This window comes from Fringilla coelebs (assembly GCF_963513975.1).
Source record: "Fringilla coelebs genome assembly, chromosome: 1".
Classification (NCBI taxonomy): Eukaryota; Metazoa; Chordata; class Aves; order Passeriformes; family Fringillidae; genus Fringilla; species Fringilla coelebs.
The window spans coordinates 134,765,728-134,785,913 of NC_140028.1; the positions used below are offsets into that span (position 1 = coordinate 134,765,728).

At 36.7% G+C, this 20,186-nt stretch overlaps 1 protein-coding gene across 6 annotated transcripts in view; it reads left to right on the forward strand.

The window, feature by feature from the left end:
* Nucleotides 1–20,186, forward strand: part of MLLT10 (MLLT10 histone lysine methyltransferase DOT1L cofactor) — a 124,798-nt gene that overhangs the window by 84,268 nt on the left and 20,344 nt on the right. For all 6 annotated transcript variants that reach the window (XR_014617050.1, XM_084227207.1, XM_084227208.1 and 3 more), the window contains one exon: nt 8,780–8,958. Coding sequence is in view for 5 of the 6 variants with exons in the window: in XM_084227207.1 (XP_084083333.1) it covers nt 8,780–8,958 (179 nt within the window). In the remaining variant the exon portion in view is untranslated. The remainder of the gene's footprint in view (nt 1–8,779; nt 8,959–20,186) is intronic.

Here is a 20,186-nt window from a genome sequence, read left to right on the forward strand (position 1 = left end):
TGAGAAATATTGAAATTTCTCTAGATATGCTTTGCTTTAGTAAAATAGGTTTAGCTTTTTTTCCTTTTGATATAGGGTTTCCCTCTCACTCTCCCAGGTATACAGTGCTCTGAACCAGCTTTGAGATGAAGGAAAGCAAGCTCACCATTTTTCTGAACAAAAATAAAACACCTGAAGGGTATCTGACAAAGTGTGCTGAATTTGGACTTGGTGAGTTTCTGCTGTTTTATAAGCAGAGCCTTTTTGCTGTTTAATGTTGAAGAGGTATAGATTGGCAAGAGGGTGCAGAATAGAAATTGATGGAATGCCATTTGTGACTTCTTTCCACATTGCACTTTTTGTTTTTTAAACTAGTGGCACAGATAGTTGGAAGGGCATGTATTGCCAGACAGTAGTAATGCTTTATGTAACTTACTGTTGTGGAACAGCATAATGGTGGCTACGTGTTTGTTTTAGAATGGTGTTTGGACAGGATTTATCATATAATTACCTTATTGTGGGGTGGTGCTGATGTTCCATGATACCTTCTGAGGTTTAGTTGGTTACTTTTTCCCCCCCAGTATTGCCTTTCCTTCCCTCCCTCCCTGCCCCCATCTTGGTATTGTAAGGCTCTTGTTTTGTCAGAAGCATGTATCTGGGTGAAATCAGCAAGGGTAGGTAGAAATTTTGATAATATGAACAGCAAGAAGAGATCTTGTCATGTATGTTTATATAGGATAAAAAGAAAGTATTAAAACTTGAGATAAATATTTAAATAAAGGAAGATCATTTACTCCAACAGCATATTCAGATTATGTGTCAGGTAATGCTGAGGATTGTAAATGTAACTTTCAGTAAGAGTTTTGATGGAGTCTGTGTGAGGAGCTTGTTTTTTCATTGCACTGAGTTTAAGCTGGCTGCACATCAGCAGCAAAGTACCAAAAGAAAACCTGCGAGTTTTAGTTTGAGTGGAAACAAATACAAGTTTGGAGCAGAGAGGTTTATTATTAATAGTTTCACTATAAAGGTGGCCAAACCCTGTCAGTTGAAATTTGGTGCTTACAAACTCTGAAGGAGGAAAGATAATAGCTAAAATATTGAACAGGTTTCAAAGAATCTAGTCCTAAAGAAGAGGACTAGAAAATGGATTCATGAAAGCTGTTCCATTAATATACCTGCCTTAATAGAGAGGAGTCAAGACACTTGAAGGCAGACAGTGCCACACTGCAGTTTTGCCTGTAAGAGACATGGTATACTCAGTGCTGTGTTTTGCAGTTGTATAGTCAACTTCTTATATCTTTGCTTTTTTCAAAACCTTTTTTTAAAAACCACAACATTTGCAGTGGAGAGATGTAAAGTTGTCACTGCTATTCTCTGTGTGGTAACAATATGATTTGTCCTCCCAAGTCACTCTGGATCTTACAGTCAAACTTTTTTGACTTGATCTTACAGTCTCCTCTCTTCATCTATGAGTCTACCACTGAAAAGGAGCAAGAGGGATGCACTTATCTGTAGATGCATATATACATGTAGAGCATACATATCTTTTGGCAGTTTTAGTGCATACATTAAAAAAGGATGAGGCGAAGCAGTGACCTGATTATTTTATATTAGAAATAGCTGTAAATTGTAATGTTTGCTTGTTGCCTTTCTGTGGTAACTTCTGTTCTTGACTGTTCTGTCTTCTGTCTTATTTCATACTCCTGTTGCTGGTTTTAGGTCTTTGTTATTGATTGTTCTCTCTTATGCTGATTTTTGAGTTGCAGTGAGGATAGACATAATACAGAACAGACAACCATTGTGGCAGTCTCAGTGCTGTGATTGTTTTTAGAAGACAACATGTTTCCAAAGAAACTTCAGTTCTGTAACCTTGGCCTTTCCATGAATGCAGGCAAAATTCAGTACTTATGGTATGATTTTTTAAGATAACCTAAACTAAACAGAATCTGTATTGAGTGTGAATTGAAATTTTTGAATGTAGCCCAACTTGGGCAGAGTTTTTCAGTGGTGATAAAAAGGCATCTGCCTGTATTGAAGCATGGAGATATTAGTGCTCAGCTAAACCATCTAAACTGATAAAAATGAAGAACAAGAGAAGGGTGAATTAAAAAGCCTGAAGTAGTTCCTGTTATGCACATTTCAGAGTACTGAGTTACTGTTTGGTTGTCAGATATTGCAGTCCCAAGTCTAACTATCTGACCATGAGGTTCTGGAATACCACTTGAAAGCAGTAACTGTTGCTAATGATAGCTATTTTTAGGTCTTCAGAAATCTAGGAAAAAGCTGTCCCATCTTCCCCCCTGCCCCCCCTTCAAAGATACCAGCCTCAGATCACTGGAATACTCCCATAGAAGACTGGATTATGTTCACAGTGAAGGGGAATCTAGTGCTTCCAGAGACTCACCATCCAGCATGGAGGTAGATTGCTGTCAGAATGGTTTGAGAGATCTGTTTTCAGAGATCTTAAGCAAACACAGTAGATTTTTCTGAAATCATTAAGAAATGTAGATCGCAAGTCATGCTCCTATTCATGAATACTCATTAAGAGAGACTGAAACTGCTTTGCTTTTAGTTTGCTGTATTTAAGTAACTTAGGCTTGTATGTATTGGCTCACTTTTAGAAAAATGAACGTTTTAAACCTTAAAAGTTTAGGTCTTTATCAGTTCTTCTTACCTATCTGTTTAACTTTTTCTTTTACAAAGATCTTTCTGTGTTGTGGCACATTTGAAGTAGAGGTCTTTTTTGTGGTTATGAGCATATGTGTCTCAGATATGGTCATGGAGCTCTTTATCTTACTATTCTCTTCTAGAAGAGTACTTGAATTCTTTTTGACTTATGGTGGAACAAGCATGAAATTCTTTGCATGTCCTATTTCATAAAGCTGAGTTAATTGTGAAATGTAAACAGGCAGTTATGAAGCATTTCAAAGATTATTGTGAGAAGTCAGAACATCTAGAGGAAACAAGCGAAAGGTATTTTGTCCCTGTGTCGGCCATCTTCCACCCAAAAAATTGACTGCACAGTTCAGCTAAGGTGTAACTCTGCCATGAGATATGTTATGAAAAGCTTCAGCTGTTCAGAAAGGATTGGAAGATATTAATTGTGGCAAGGCTGGGAGCATATTTAAGGCTAGTAATTACAAAAACCGTTCTTCACACTCAAAACTCATACATTATAGATTTCTGGAGACTGGGAGAGCATTTGAGGAAACTATTACTACATGCTTGCCCCTTTTTTGTACTTTTCCTTGTGTGGCTGTTACTGTTAGAGATGGATATAGTGAGCTAGACAAACAGTACAGTTCTCCCTGTCTTCCTAGTCTGGCATGTCATCTGCCTCCTTGTGTCACATTCAGACCTTTTCTCTCAGAGAGAACGTTTATCTTGGGTGGGCTATGACAAATGTGGGTTAGAGCCCTTCTGCAGTGGAGGGCTGCAGTGTAAGACCTGTATCAGCTTGGATTAATTCCGAGTGGGAACATGATTGCTGACAAGAGTGGCCATCAATGAACATGGAATCAAGTTTACAATACTGTTGTTCTCTCTAGCAGGTGGGACTAGCTGAACACCGCAGACCATTTCAGTAGTGCATGGATCGGTTCTGATCCTTCACCCCCATCCTGTTGTTAAACACATTTCTGATTGATTATAGATAATTGTACAATCAGGGATTTGACCATAGGGATGGGAATAGACAGAAGAGATTACCGGAATATCTTTTGCTGGCTGAGCTGCCAGGGATTGGGGGTTAATTGTAATGGAGTTTGATAGCAAACTTGAGGTCTTTGCTGTATATGTAGGTTATATGATCATGGATTCACCATATATATATATATGTCATATTGCTATGCTGGGTTGTGTTCCTCAGTGTCAAGGTTCTTGCCAAGTATTTTGGTCTTTGACCAAATATCCACTCTCCGGAGTATTCTCAAAGGGAATAATTGTGGCAGTCTGCCTTCTGTCAATAGGTATGAAACTGGAGCAACTGTTTCAAAACAGTTAGAAAACCAGTTTTTGAAAACACATACTCTTGTACTTTGTATCTTCCCTTCTCTTCTCCATCCCAGCAGCGTGCATTCTTCAGGTATTTTGAGTCTGTGGGGTTTTTTAACTTCTGCTTCAGTTCTGGAGCAGACTCAGTGAAAGGAAGCCATTGGCTGTTGATATGTGACAGGCTGCTGTGCCTCCATCAAAAAAAGGAAGCCCAGTCACTGAAAGGGAGGGAAGCGTTTTTTTTCCAGCTGCATATCAGTAACTTTCATTTCCATGCACCTCTAGAACTGTTACTGCAGAGTCTTGTAGCAACCTATCTGAACATGAACTGTGCCACTTCCCTCATCACCAGCAGGAAAGTAGTGTGATTATTTGATACTTAGATTTCAGATTTCTTCACGAAGGAAACAGATTGGCCTAGCCTCCAAGCTCATTATCTCATAAATTTAAGTGAATGTTGTTGCTGCCTTGGCAGTTGAAGTGCAACTTTCTTCTCCTTTGACAACTGTAAAAAATTACCCATTTTTATTTGCTTCTGTTTTCCATTAAATTCACTTCAGTTTATGATCATATTACAAAATAACATAGTGGGGTACTTCTTCCACTGTTAACATTGTACTGGAACAGAACATGTTCTTTCTTGTGTAATGGAACCTAATCAGTTTTTTGTACATGCTTAGTTACTCAGGAATGGAACTGCTTCCTGCAAAGACACTTTTTCATTTTGCACTGTATAGGAAGTTGCCATGGGTTTAGGGGAGTCTTTCTGGGATTACCACACAAAGTGAAGGTATTTATAGCTTCAGTTTGTGTAATGAAGTTCTTGTTCTTATAACTCAAAATTTCCTTTTATTTCTGCAATTTCAGCTATGAGGTCCCTTGAGTCTGTTGTCCCAACCCTATGCCCAACTGTCCTCCCCCAAGTAGGAAGGTTTTGTAGTTCTTTGCAACTTCTGTGGGCCTGCAAGTTTACATTTGAAAAATAATAGCCTCTTTGGCCATATTCTTCTTACTCCTGAAGTTTTGACAAAATGCTAAGATTAGCCACCTGTGACAGATATCTCAGATAACTTCTTCTTTTCAGAATTGTTGTAATAATTTCAAATTTTTGACCTACAAAAGAAAATACAGGTTTAGGGAGACCATTTTATGAGCTTCCTTAGGAAGCAGTCTAGATGTTGTCTCTCTTGGCTTTAGCCCCCAGTAAGCTTTAAGTCTATTGTCCAGTTTAGAGAAAAAAAGTCTGAAACATGTATGTTCCTGTAATAGGAATGGATGGTGCATGGGACAAAAGTAATTAAATACTGCCTGTTTTTTCTCTCTTGCTGAGTTAGGCAGTCACACCAGCATAAGAAGGGAATGTAAAAGAGCTGGGTAATGGAGGGGGCTGTAGTACTAGAATATAAGAAGTGAGGATTTCATAGCTAGATACTGAAATTGTGGTGGGAAAACTTAGTGTTTTGATATCATCTGTGAGATGCAACATTTTGGAAATCCAGGATTTACTCAGTTTTGTTAACTCTTCTGTTCATAGAACTACTTACTTTTAAGATTTTGAATAAAAGCATTAAAATTGTTCTGTGTTCTACCTGGTATATATTGCTAGTTTTGATTTGAGGCTATTTTGTTTTTCACTATTCTTGAAGTGCTTTTGTATCCTCTGTTATTGAGTTTTTTATTGATGGTGCATAAAAATGCATATTTTCCAATCTGCATTATCTGATGTGTTCTCTCCTCTGTAGTAATACCTTTCTGTGCTAAGCAGGCAGTTATTTGTTGGCCAGAAATACTTTTTTTTTTTTGCAGTTGCCTTTTTGTTAAGCCTTTCGAGCCAGCAGTGTGGGCTAGCTGTATGTGCATTTTATCTGTTAGAACCTGCAGTCTGTGTTCTGCAGCTGTGTTAGTGGTGTGACACACAGTCAGACTTTACCTGAACACTGTGAGATGTCCATTTCCACCTGGAGCTGAATAGCTGAACTGTGCTCTGGTTAATGCTGAAGATTGTATTTGACCAGCTGTTTATGCTGCTGGCAAATTACACAGTGCCGTTCATCACAAGTTACAGCTCTCTGGCTTTTCAGTAATATGGGAAGGACTTCAAGGTGGTTTGTTTGTTTTAAACATTAATGTAGTTTACAGAGATTTGCTCAGGTTTTCCTGATCATTCCTTCCTGATCCAGAAAGTGATTTCTCTCTCCCCAAACCCCAAAGGACAACTTAATATATTAGAGACATTTCAAATGTGTATTGTCTTAGCTTTCTAATATGATATACACATAGTTTTTATACAGGTATTTTTGAAATGGTGTGAAAATCAATAATTTATTTGAATGTTCAGCATACAGGTCTTTTTTGAATGCTGCATGGAGTAGTATCTTGGTTGCATGACTAGTTTCAGAAGGTGCATGTACTTTATATGTTAAGTAAGGGATTGCTAAATGGAAATACTTATCCCAAAAAGAGTGTGCTGATAGGTCATATTTGTCTTGTATTTTGCAACAGCAACGAATAGTGTTTTTAATATTACTACAACAACTGGCAACAAATATTAGCTTACCTCATTCCACTGGCAAAATAGTTTGCTGCTTTTCTTTCTTTTGAAGTATTCTTTTGCCTGTGATTTAATAACTATCTGCTTGTATTACTAAATTTTATTTTTAAGAGGAAGAATAAACCTTATTGTTAAAATAGAAGCAGCAGAAGCTCTGCAGTTATTAAATATGTAAGATTTTTTAAAATTAAGAATAAAAAAAATCTATAATAGCTTTAAAATTTTGGAGTTGTTTTCCCTTTCTGACAAAATATCCTTAAGTTTTAGTACTTGTCTCTCACCAGAAATTTTGTTTTCTCCTCTCATTGCTGTTGACGTTTTATGAGAGTAATAGTGTTTGTGGTGATGAGCTCTTATGGTTTACTTAAAGGTGCTATGATATTTCATTATTTTTATTCTTAAATTTTATGGTTCCTAAAGCCTGATAATTCATGAGAATCTCATATTTTCAAGAAGGTTTGTATATTTAATTGTTTTACTGCATTCAGAAAAAACAGGGTTAAATCTCATCCTTTTTATTAATTTGAAATTACTGATTAAAAGCAAATTGGAAAATCTTTTGAGGACCTGGGTTATATTTCAGTTTTTGTGGTTGTAGTTATGTCACATTTAAGAGTAGCAAGGCTGTTTGTTAATCATGGTCATTTTGGTGGTGTGTAGAGATGAATTAGAGCAAGGTCCATAAAATGTGCTGTCTAGTTAGATGATCCAGCTAGAACTGGAAAAGGATCGTAGCGAAGGGAACACTTCAAGGATCTTAACTGCTGATGAGGCTGTAACTGTAGGTTTTGGGGATGGTGACCAAAAAAAGCCAAGGAGAGGGGGAGGTGTGCTAAATGGAAAAAGATACAAAGGTCAGTAGGAAAGCAGAGCAGGTGTGGAATTTCTCAATGATGAAGAGACTGGGGAGAAGAGAAGTCACTAACCTTGGTTAGGCAGGAATAAGCGTTGTCGCGGTGTGTCTTTAGGTGCTTTTTCGTATCTTCTTTCTCTAGTGGGTCTGGCTGATTTTCTCTTCCATTTTTCTTGACAGTTAATAGAGTCAGGGAATTTAAGATGCATCAGTGTTTGCCTGTTATGTGTGGGTTTGGATGATGTTAGTCTCCCTCGACTGCCTGTGCTCAGAGGGGTATCTGGGTGGCGAGTGGTGTTTTAACATTGCGTATCTTCTTATTGTCACTGCCTTCTTCAAATCATTATTTGTATGAGTGACAAACTAGCTCCACCCTTTGCCTTCTAACTGGCGTTTCAGTTCTGTTGCTTTTTTTGATCTAACCATGTTCATTCTACTTCTGTTTACTCCCTGTGGCACTCTTCCTCTAACTGCAGTTCAGTGCTACCATGCTTGATATTCCTTGGCCAGCTGACAGCTCACTTATCTAATGCACGTGGAGCCTAACGGTTTCATAGACAGGTACTACTTCTTGTCCTGGGCTTCTGGTCAGTAGGGTTTTTTTTCCCAACCTCTATAATGAACTTTACCCTGCATGTAGATGAACAGAAGTAATGGCTTCACAGAGGGGTGTGAACTCTTCCTATTTAAATTGCTAACTTACAACTCTGACTAATGTTAACGTGTTTAGTCGTTTATTTGTTGGCTGTTCTAGCAGAAATGTTAGTCAAGCATTCATATAGATCATGGTTGGAATTACAGTTTGTGAATAAATGAAATACCACCAGTTCTATTGGCAGATCTGAGTACCTTGTCCTCAGACTCGCTGTCAATATTTTTTTGAAAAAGCACAAGCAATCCTTAGTTGCCAAAATTACAGTTTTGAACAAATGTATGTTGTTTAGTAACATTTACTTTAAAGTTAAAAAGTATTTTTCCATTTGTATGGTGTGTGTTCAGTTATATAGATAGCCCAATACTTCATTCTTTAGTTAACAGTAATACATTGAAAGAACAAACTCTGATAGCAGACTCAGTTGAAGGCAGGCATTTTAGCAAAAAATTCTGCCACTGTTAATATTTGAGCAGTTTGTAACGCACATAAATATTTGATTTATCACATATGTTTTACAAAAAGTTAAAAGTGAATCAATCTGTGTTCCCTGAACTATAGAATGTTAAATGACAAGAGCACTTTATTAATCAGCATGGTTAGAATTTCTGCACAGGAGATTTCTGCATTACGTATTAAGTGATCTTGTTTATCTTGATTAATTTTCTACTGCATATTTACATGGTTACTAGTAAACAGAGGGAGGGGGAGAGAGAGAGATGCATGTAATCGTTTTTGTAATTTTTTTCAGGTATTTTTAGCAGCAATGATGTAGCAGTATCATTTCCAAATGCAGTATCTGGCTCAGGATCTAGCACTCCCGTTTCCAGTTCTCATTTACCTCAGCAGGCTTCAGGCCACTTGCAGCAAGTGGGAGCTCTATCACCTTCAACTGCGCCTTCTATAACTACTGTTGTTGCTGCAACTCAGGTAAACCATCACAAGAATTTAAGATAGAAAACCATGTTACTGACCTGCTTAATTTCAATGTTAAAGGAAACAGTAATTTGTTTGGAAAATAGGTTAATAAACATTATATTTGTTGTGAAATGTTGTAGTGCCTGGAAGTTTCCCATAGTATCACGTAGTCTTAATTTGTAGAGCACATGGATTTTTTAAACTGTAGTCTGAGGAAGTGTTTATTAATAATAACTATATTATGACTAGTAGCATAAATGCTGGTTGCAGTTCCTCAGCGTTATAACCAATGTTTAATCAGAACATAAGAAAGGATTTTGAAAAGTATAATAGGTAAAGTTTTCCATTTTTTATGCAAAAATGTCATATCAGTTAAAGAGTGGTTTGTTCAGGAGATTTAACAAATAGACAACTAGGCTAGCTCTGGCAAAGAGATGGCCAAGGCTGACATCTTGGTAACAAATGAATGTTGACATATATGTTATAATTTTGTATTTGAAAAGTCATGCAAATGAAGATCAATAGTTCATGTTTGATGGTGAAGGAATAAGGGAGGCATGGGAGAAGTGCGGAAGGGTGGCGTAGTTGAAGTAATGAACCAGAAAAAATACCTTTATGACAGTTTTTTGTATGAATTTAAGTTGGACAAGATTACATTTATCAAGATAAGAGAATACAAAGTTGTAGGTGCAGAAAGTCACCATGATTTCTGTTGAAGTATGAAGGAATACTGCAGTATCCACGATGATTTTATACTCCTTGTTTCTTGCATTTTTCATTTTCTGATGGGAATCTCTCTTAGAATAAATGTATCAAATATATATCTTTTTGTGTACTTAAAAGCAATTAACTTGTAATTTATCAACAGTGATCTAAGATAGTGGATATAAACATGAAAAAAATCAAGCTTAATGTGCATATGTCTGCACAAGCAGGTGTGTATAGTGCATGGATAGCAGAAATGCTATGTGAAGACCAGCACAGATTACATTTCAATATCAAATGGCAATTTGTTCTTATAGGTGCTGGTTCATATTTTTACAGAATTTTTCTGGACTGGTTTTCTAAAGAAATAGGGTGGTTTCACCCAAAATTGAGTGGTACTTCTTTTGCACAAATTGATGGAAACTACTTTAAAGAAATTAATTAAAAATTTGTTACTTTAGGAAGTTATCTTTTTTTTTCATTTCCAAAGATCATTACACACACTCACTGACAACACTTAAATTGAAAAGTTTGGAGTTTGGGGGAGGGGTTGTGTCATAGTTTAGTAGCAGGTTAAAAGTTTTCTAAAAAACCCAAGCAAGTCGATGCTCAGTTTTCACAGAGGAGAGGTTTGCCATCAGAGTCTTGGGAAGACTTGGCCTTTTGTACGGTTCAACATATTCAGAAATAGTCTGGGGAAAGGAGGAGGAGGAGCACACACCAGGTTTGCTGATTATGCTGGGTTATGCAGTGAGCCATTATGAAGATCAGCTGTCACAAATTGCTGAAAGACCTTACCAGCCTGTGTTGACAAGGTGGTAAGAGGGCAAATAAAATCAATGTTAAAGGGACAGGACGGTTTCTATTCAAAGCAGATACGGTACATGCCAAAAGAGGTACAAGAAGAGCCATGGCAGTGAACAATGGCAAAGAACAGCTTTATAAGGAGTAAGTAAATAGTGAGGGACTCGTGGCCTCAAAAAGAGACACTGAGATGGGATACGACAAAGGTCTGTAAAATCAACTGACATGGAGAACTAAAATAAGCAAGAGTTGTGCACCATCACTTCTGTTTGTTAACCTCTGTCAGAAGAAAAACAGATTGAAAAAGTGATTGGACAAAACTTATATTTTATGAGTCAGGAAGAGAAATACCTTAGTATTCTTTCCCCTCATACTGTCACACTAAAAGAGAGGTATACCCTAGAAGATGGACTTTCTCTTACTGTTTAGCTGAACTAGAGAGCCCTCCATAGGTTAACTGCTTAAAATTCCTGTCCTTCCTTTGCCTTTGTTTCTTGTGAGTTGCCTTGGGGGCTTTTTTCTTTTTCATCCCCAAAGAAGCAAAGGAGTTGTGTATCTTGCCTCTCTACCAAACTTGTTTTCAAGTGTTCATAGATTTACTTGTCAGGATCTTATTCACAGGTACTACCATTTAAAGAGTCTTGGGTTTGAGATACACAGGGAGATTGAAATTGTGAGTTTTGGTTGACAGCTGTAAAGGTGAGCTCCTGTATTTGAATTAACAAAATCCTCCACTGCTTCAGTGAGTCATCTTTCAGTGCATAAGGTTCGTACTACCTTGGAGAAATTCAGTCCGGAGACCCTAGTTTACCATACAGTTGTTCTCTGCTTGAAGCAGAGCCCTTTAACCTTTTTTTTTTTTAAGTATCTTCCCCTACCCCTCACCCCCTTTCCATTTAGCATAAATGACTGATGAAATGTCAAGGGTCAGGGTTTACCTACTTACTTCTGCAAAGTTCCATCAGAGTGCTGTCTGCTTACTGGGCTCTTGTGGATGTATTCTCAGTGTTTGCCCACCTCTTGACCATGGAAGTCCTCAAATAAGAGTGTGCTAGTATGTTTCTTGTGTAGTGTTCTGATTAAAAGAAAACCAGCATCTGAGGTTATAAGCAAAGGTAAGCTTGTACCTCTGTAGCAGGTAAAAAATAGTAGTTAAAAAATTAGATTTTACTTAAACTGTTAGTTAAGAGAGCAAGTATGACCAAGTCTTGTCTGCTCGCTTAGTCATGTTAACATATGGGCTCTTGGAATACTGCTAAAACTTGGAATAGCCTCAAAGGTGTGCTTCTAAGGTGCATCCTGTAAGATTTCAGCTCTCAATTTTTTTAGATCTCTGTTGGGCACTTGTAATTATTATTTTGGGGAAATCATAAATTTGTCATTTTTGGAAGGAATTTTTTGCATGTCTCCCTTTTTAAAGGATGTTAAGAAATTCTAAAGAGAAGGTCTTGGGAAAAAATATGTTCCCATAGAACATTTTTATCACTTCCATTGTCCCTTCCAAAGTTCCTTTGGCTTTACTTCCATTAGGAGCAGTGCAAAAGCCCCCAGGGTTTTCTTTACCATTCATATAAATGAAGGAATGGAGGGGGTTATCCTCCTTTGTCTGATCCAGCTTCTAGGGGGAGATAAGGCTTATTTTTTTAGGTAGATTTGGAGTTACTTGTTATCAAGAGAGGAATGTGAAAGCTAAGGAATCCTGAGATCTTTTCTGAATGTAGGGCATGTGACGTTTCAGATGCATCTGTCCTGCGGTTTTTATTTTCTCATTTTCTGAATTAATCTAGTCCCTAATTTTGAATCTCTGTATTCCCCTGCTCATTCTCCAAATTATTCGTCTACACTATTTTTGGCTTCCTTTGTTAGTGGGTTTTTTCCTTGTCATAGTTTAAGTCTGCTCATCATTTTGCATGCTATCAAGGGAACTTTCTTGTCCTTTTTATTTTATATTCTAGCACTCATGGGAAAATAAATGAAAAGACAGGAAATAGGAACTCTATTCTTAGTTTTTGTTCAACAGAGAAGTTAGGAACAGTTTTGGGAGCAATCTTATTTATACCTTCCACAACAGGAATGGAATTATGAAGGAACTTAATAGTACATCTTAAACAAGTAGATGTTCCTTTGCTGAAAATTCAAGTTGAGAAGGGTTTTTGCAAGTCTGCAATAGGGGGGTTTGGGCATTTTCATGGGACAGTAAAATGCACCTGCCTGATATTGCTTCCAGGTTTACAGGTGTAAGCTCAAATTATAGAGGCTGCATTCTTAAATTCAGTATGGCCAAGGAAGATACTCCTTTGTCCACTTATGTTTCCCATTCTTGTTCAGAGAAACATAATTAGTTTTTTGCTGGTTTGGATTTGTGGTTCTTTAAAAATTTATTATACAGCACAAAGTAACTGTGAGGAAGAAAAGAAGGAAAGTTTCAGGTTAAGCATCTGGAGTTTGCTAGAGCTGGGCAGACCTGCAGTGTTATAAGGGATGGTTCTGGGCCATCCTGCCTGTGGATACTCTAGAAAATGGCAGATTTATCCGCTATTAGTGTTTAAGCAGATTGTCTTTGGTGAGTAGAATAAATACATGGGGAAAAAAGCCAAGCTGCCCTGAGTTCTAGGACTTCAATATGTGACAGATGTAACCTTCATTAGGTGGTTGGCTGCTTGAGTTTCCTGCCCTGCTCCCAAAGATGCGCATGTCAACCATATGAAAGCTCAGAGTTGGTGTAATACTCCTGTAGTCACCTTTGGATCAGAACATCTTAAAACTTGAGACTTTGACACAACATCAACCAACTAATTTAAGCAATAATCCCTTTTTTTTCCAGTGCAGAGCAAGTTAGTGTAATTATATTAAACTGCATTAAACATGTAATCAGATGATTTCCAGAACTTAAGAAGAACTTTCTTTACATATTTTTCAGGACACTTTCTGAAGTCTGTTCCTTAACATAGAAATCATTGAGATACTGAATGCCATAAGAGCTCTTAGGAAGTCCAGAATGCAGATGGTATAGATTTTTACTGCATATTTGGTGGGTGCCTTGTTGGGAAACCTCTCACCTCTTAGTAGTCAGTCATTAAGATAAAGCGTAGACAGCAATTATGACAATATGTTAATATATTCTCAAAACAGGTAAGTTAGTTCATTTCCTAAGTTCAGTTTATACATTGTCATACAGTGTATGTTGTTTATTTGGGGAGGAGGTGTTGTTTGCTGGGGGTTTGGTGGTTCTTTTGGTGTTTTAGGGGTTTTTTTTTTTGTTTTGTTTGTATTACCTTTAATATGAGTGATAATTAAAAAGAGACTAATAAAACATCTGGAGATAATGATGTTGCATGGTTTAAGCAGCATGCTTCAAGAAAAAGGAAATTAGATCCTTACTGTGGTACTAGAATTCTCTAATCAATAGAAATGCTGGATACATGAAAACCAATTAACATATTTTATGTTACTATCAAAACACTAAAGTCTCTTGAAAGAGGCTCCTACCCACTAGGTCAAAGGTAAAATATCAAGATGGATCACAGGCTGTTTGGATTCTGAAATTATTTGGTTTTCCTTATCTTATAACTTAACAAAAAGATACAAAAGGAAATCTCAGCACATTCAGAACAAAAAGAAATCATTCTTAACAGAGTATGCTGCTCGTCTTTGGGACTCACTACCACAGGAAATGGCCAGTGTTTCTAGATTTGGAAAGTGTGCTAAATGCATCCTTCAGTATGTTGTAGACAGAGGGGTTTGATATTGTGGTGTAGGATGTCAGTGCAAAACAGAGGCTTTCCTTCCAAACCTATGAAATCATATTTGTGTCACAGCCACTTAAATTTCAGTCTTGCAAAATGAAAATGTGAAAGAACTGTACTAGTAAAAGTTTTTCCATCAAAATTGTCTTGTTTCTCACTTAAAAGCTGTTTTAATTTTTATCTACTTCTGTGCAAAATGGATAAAAAGCTAATTTTCTTTCCATGCAGTCTGTGTATTTTTGGGGTGGGGGAGGAGGAGAGTAGCTAGGAGGAAGAATTTACAGCCAGAGGGAAAATTCCTTCTAACATGTGACTCAACTAGAAGAACAAAGGAATCATAGTTGCAAGTAACCTAGTATTTAGCCCAATGAAAATCTTGTTTTCCTCTTGCTTCAGAAAGCTTGTCTTCATGTGGACTTGTGCAATGTGGAGGTAGTCTGAAAGGCAGTGCGGGGTTTTGCACCGTGCCGCATGCTGAGACAACTGCATCAATGTTTTGCTCTAGCAGTAAATGTTTTCTGCCTTCAAGCTGAAGCTTATTTAGCTTGGCTTATCTGGTGCTGCTGTAGCAACCATCAGTCTCCAGGCAACTGAGGCACACTGACCTCTTCGTTGAACTGAGTGTAGCACTACTTCAATTTAGCTGCCTGAGACAATAATAATGGTGTTGAATGTAAAAAGTGTGAAATTTTCTAGTTTGTATGCAATGGAAATAATGAAACTATTTAGATGAAACAGTGTTTAAGTCTTACTTGAGAAAGATTTCAGTTATGCAATGGTGTGTGTTTGTTGCAAGCTGCAGAGTTGGTTGCTGAGGCGGTGGCCTTACAGGCCTTGTGTAAATGTTGAGAATCTTGCAAGCATTTTTGCACACCAGCAATTCTGCTACTGAAGGTGTTTGTTTCATCACTTAAATAGCAAAGACTGTTGATATTTAGATAGTTATTCTTTATTATTGCTCTTTTTGAAATTACAGATTTTCTTGAAAGTAGTTACTTTTCTCTCAGATCTCAGAATTATTTGCCATATTGTAAGTGTCTGGCTTTCTTTGGAATACTGGTATGAAGAAAATAGCTTCCTCGACAGATATACTGAGTTTGTTTCCGAATAAAGTAATTTTTCTACTAGTCAATTTGAGAGTGAAGTTGAGATTCCTCACACATAGATTAGATTAAAGTTCTTAAGTAAAACAGATTCTTGGGCAAGATACTGCTTCCATGTCCATGTAGAGCACATACAGTTTAAGTGCTGTGAAAACAGAGGTAGATGGAAACGATAGAGTAACCAACTTAAGGTGAAAGGGCTTTGTGTTGAAATGATGGCTCTGTTGGGTTTGTGGAGGAATCCCAGGGTCTTATCTCTACAAAGCCTCCTTTAAAAAACAAACTAAAACCTGAAACAAAACAAAAACCCCAAACAAAAAAAACCTAACAAAACAAAAAAGACCTCTTAATGAGGTAGCATTCTAGTAAGTTTTTGTAAGTCTCTTTTTTATGTCTGGTATATAAATAAATAGATCTTAATTGCTTAAAAATTTATATCTAGTTAGTCAACATGAAAGAGAGGAGCAAAGTGATAGTTGAGGTTAGAGTGTTTTCACATTACTGGAAGATAGGCCTTCTATCCATGTGGTTTTTAATGACTTTATGTGCCCTTGTTGTACACTGGGCAGAGGTATAAATTAGTTTCTGTAGGTGTGCCATTAATTTTTCATTTTGCCTTTCAAATCCCACTGTGTTTCCCAGTTGTATTCATTCATGACTTTCTTGGAAAATACTTGACTGCTGGTGTTCGAAGGTTAGATGGTTTCATTTAATTGAAGGATTTATTTGTATGTTTAATCAAAACAATTGATTCTCAGAGACAGTATTTGATGATTAGCTTGTTCATAAGCTGGAGTCTACATTACAGCTAGAAGTTCAAAGGAATTATTTTTGCTGCAGAGAGAAAAAGTACTAGTAACGTGAATCCACAGAATATGGATTCCACGGAATTATGTCACAAATACAGTTTTCCTGACAGATTTAAATTAGGACAATCTGTACACTAGTAATTAATGTTCTTTTTATTTTTGAGTGAAAAGTTGACCTTTTCTTCTAAGACATAAACCCTTTTCCTGATTTTTACTTTAACGTTTCCAACCTCGTAATTATACTCTCCAGTTAATTCCTTTATTTCAGCTAGGTAGCAAAGACATTTTTTGGACAATTGGACCTTGATTATGTTTTTAATGATCCCCAAACGTTAAGGGCTTCAGAGTGCTTGGATGGTAATGGTGGCAGTATGTGAGGGCCATCTTTTCAATCTCAGTGTTCCTTTCACAGAATGAATGTGTAAAAAGCTACAGTGGATGTTTGGGTTTGATTTGCATTGGTGATTGTGAAAGCAAGTGAGGTGAGGTGTGCTGTAAAAATTCACTCTGATTCCAATCATCAGTGGTAGTAGTGCTGTAGGTTGTTTTAGTCAAGTGGTCAGTATTATTTTAAATTTAGTTATGTTCCGCTTAAGACAGCCAAAAGGTGTATTAAAGTAGGTAAATCACAGTATCAGTTTAATTAAAATATATTAATAGTAAATATCATACTAGAGATTAACATTGTTTTGTGTTGTGCTAGTTGTTTTGAAAAGTCAGATGATAATTTTCAGAAGAAATGTCAGAACTGTATTTTATTAAGGATTTGTGTTGTCTTCTGTCTGTGTTTCTTGGCATATAGGAAAATAAACAGGAATTTAGATTTTTGATTTTCCATTGGAAACGAGGTCATGATAAGTATTCCAAGATTTCTAAGCAAATTCTGTATTTGTGGTGAAAATCTTCAAGGGTTGTGTTGCAGGAAGGGTTGCATGAGAAAGTGTCCATGTGGCAGGACTCCTCTGTGTTGCCGTGCTGCGACACTTTGCCATCCCAAAGGGCAGCTGGCAATTCACAGGAGGCAAGTGATGATGGGCATTGGTGGGTCCCTCACCTCTCCTAAATGCAGTTAGAGCTTGTACCATAAGTACTGAAAGAATAAAAGGAAGCAATAGCATATTCTTCCCATTGCCTTCAACACCCAAGCAAAAGCCTTAAAAATTCTAGGGATAAAATAGTATTTTTTCACTTGCTCAAGTTAAGGTAGAAAACACAAGGCAAAGTTGCTTCTGCTGCTGTCACTTGATGGGCAGCTCTTTTCACCTCTCAGGAAAATACAATAATTTTTATATATGCATATTATAAATGTTTTATTATAATTATGTATCTATAGTTAGTATGTGCTCATATTTAATCTCATTTAATTTCAATGCAGGTTTTAATTAATTAATTGTTCAGATAAATGTTGCTTGCCATAGACCAAAATGCATCAGCTTGAGAGATCTTCTAGATGAAGTAAACTGATGCTAACACTTGGTCCTGTGCTTGAATTTCCTTCCACATTTCATGAAGCTAGACATGCATGGAAAATGTTTCTAACATCTCAGAAGGGTAGCAGAACAGCTTGCAGAAAATTTAGCTTTAAATTTCATTTGCATCGAAATTTTTTATATGATTTCAGTAGTAGTTGGCCATAAGTAGTTTATGGTATCTCTAATGCTTTTTATTTCTTGACTTTGTATTAGTAGGAGCAAGGATTAGTTCTGCACTTCATATCACAGCATCATGGTGTGGTGAATAACCTGGTATGATTGGTTAATGGTGTGACCCCAACCACAGGAACAATGATATGTTTTTATGTTAAACAAGAAGTAAAATTAACCTTCGAAATTATTTTTGACAAAAAAAAAAATTAGCGGAAATAGGTAATTAGGTAATGTGTCACTAATTGTAAAGCATTATATGATAGAACACAAAGCTACAATATAGAAATGACAGTTTTTAAAGCAGAGGGGAAAAGGGCTGTTGATTAGATATAAACTGATCAAGAAGCTGTCTTGGCATTGGTTGTTCTGGCCATCCTTGTTGCCCTATCACCAAAGGAAGAGAGTTCAGTAATGGTTTAACTACAGTTAAATCCCTCCCCTTTCTTTGTGGAAACTCAACTGTAGGCATTTCAGCATTAGCCTAAACAATGGTTTTGAATATGTTAAGCCTCTAACAATTAGGGAGCAGTTTGGGGCATTGAATAATGTGGAATGATGCAATTGAACCTGACAGCTTCAACAGTCAGCCTACTCATGGGACCCAAAAGTTGTTCACACTTGGTTTCATCTCTCATCACACGCTGAGTATTAAAACCTTACTGGTGTGGAGTTGAGACAGAAATGAGGCCTGTTATCAGAAAATATTTCATAGCATAAAACTTGAAAGGAATGGGGGAAAAGGCATGTTCAAAGAGTCTCAAAGTTTTGAGACTCAATCTGATTGCATATAGCTAAGTATTGTCTCATTTTTCTCCCCTTTGTTTTTTTCTGCTGAAAGAATATGTAACTTTTGATTGAAGGGACTACTTTCCCTGGAAATTTCAGATAGGAATAAATGTTCAAATATGAATGCTCTGGAAACTTCATAGTCACGCTGTTAAATGCTGTCCTGGAGTCATGCAAACAAATATAAAACTATTCTAAATATTTTGGAGGACATTTATATATGTGAGTTAAATGTCGTTAATGTGCAAGTCTTGTTCTTTAATTAGAAGAATATGCTTGTACTTTCTCTCTTGCTGGAGAGGAAGTGTTTTTAAACATCAGTCAAATATCAATCATTTCTTAGTGCACATGGGCATTCTCTAAATTATAATGCATTGTCCTTGTGTCCTGCTCTGCTGCTTATGACTTTACTGATTTATTGAACATACCATAAAGGAAAGCAGTGCGATGTATACCCATAGATGGGCTTAAATCCTCCTGCTAAAATATTTTCAAATAAATTTGCTGTCTTTTCAAAAGAAATACTTAGTAATCTTGGGTTTTTATCAGTTCATACATTTTGATCATGTATTGTGTTGAGTGTTTAAATAGAAACAGTTGAAATAAAGAATAATACAGCCTTAAAAGTTCTGCATTTTAGAACATGTGTCAGTCCTGTGACCTTAATATGTATTGACAGGATGATTGCGCATTTTTAATAAATGCTTGCTACAGCTTGTTTCGACTGTGAGTGAAATATGAAGCTCCTATTTCACCTTTAAATAATGTAGCACTCCTCCACCTTCTCTGCTTCCTTGTCAGATGAACTCGTCACATATATAAGAAAGCTTCACAAATCATTATTCTTGTCATTTTACATTGGCATTTAAAAAAAGTATTTTCAAAGGTTTTTTATGTGCCTTCAACTTATTTTTGCTTTAAGAGTTGCATATATAGGATGGTGTTGTAAATTGTGTAGTTCCAACTTGTAAGATACCTTTACTATTATTTTAAAGTTCAAACAGGGGTAATGTTTAGGGTGAAACCACTACTTGTGAGACAACTCAAGTTCTTAGATATTGTTTAAATCCTGCTAAGTCTTTTGATCTGTTATATCAACCCACTTAGCAAACGTTTAATTCCTTTCATGCGTTCTGTTTTGTGGTGTGATAGTAAAGTCAACAAATTGTAGCAACTCCCTTCAAGATACTTAGGCACTTTCAGAAAATTCTTAAAGTTATTTGTGCAAGTTTCAGTCAAATAAATGTGTATTCCCCTTGCTGATTATAACTACCATGCCATCATAAATCAATATATTACTGCTATTGCACAGTTTAAAGCAGCCTTGCAGTGAATTGCACGGACTGAGAGCTAAGTATAGAAGCTTCTGTGTAAAATGTGAGCAGTACATACACTTACCTGGAATAAAACAAAATATTTCAGGGAAAAATGCTACAACTAAACAGAGCTAAGACCTGGTGTTTGGAGCTTAAAACCTGCCCCCACCCAACCCCCAAAACTATGAGTAGAACTCATACCATCATATAAACTTCTGTTTTCCTAGTCTGACCTTTTAGATATGGTTGAATGATAATACTGGTTGAATCTCTTAAAACCTTACAGAATGGACTATTATCAGTGAAAGGATTTGACTGAAGTTTG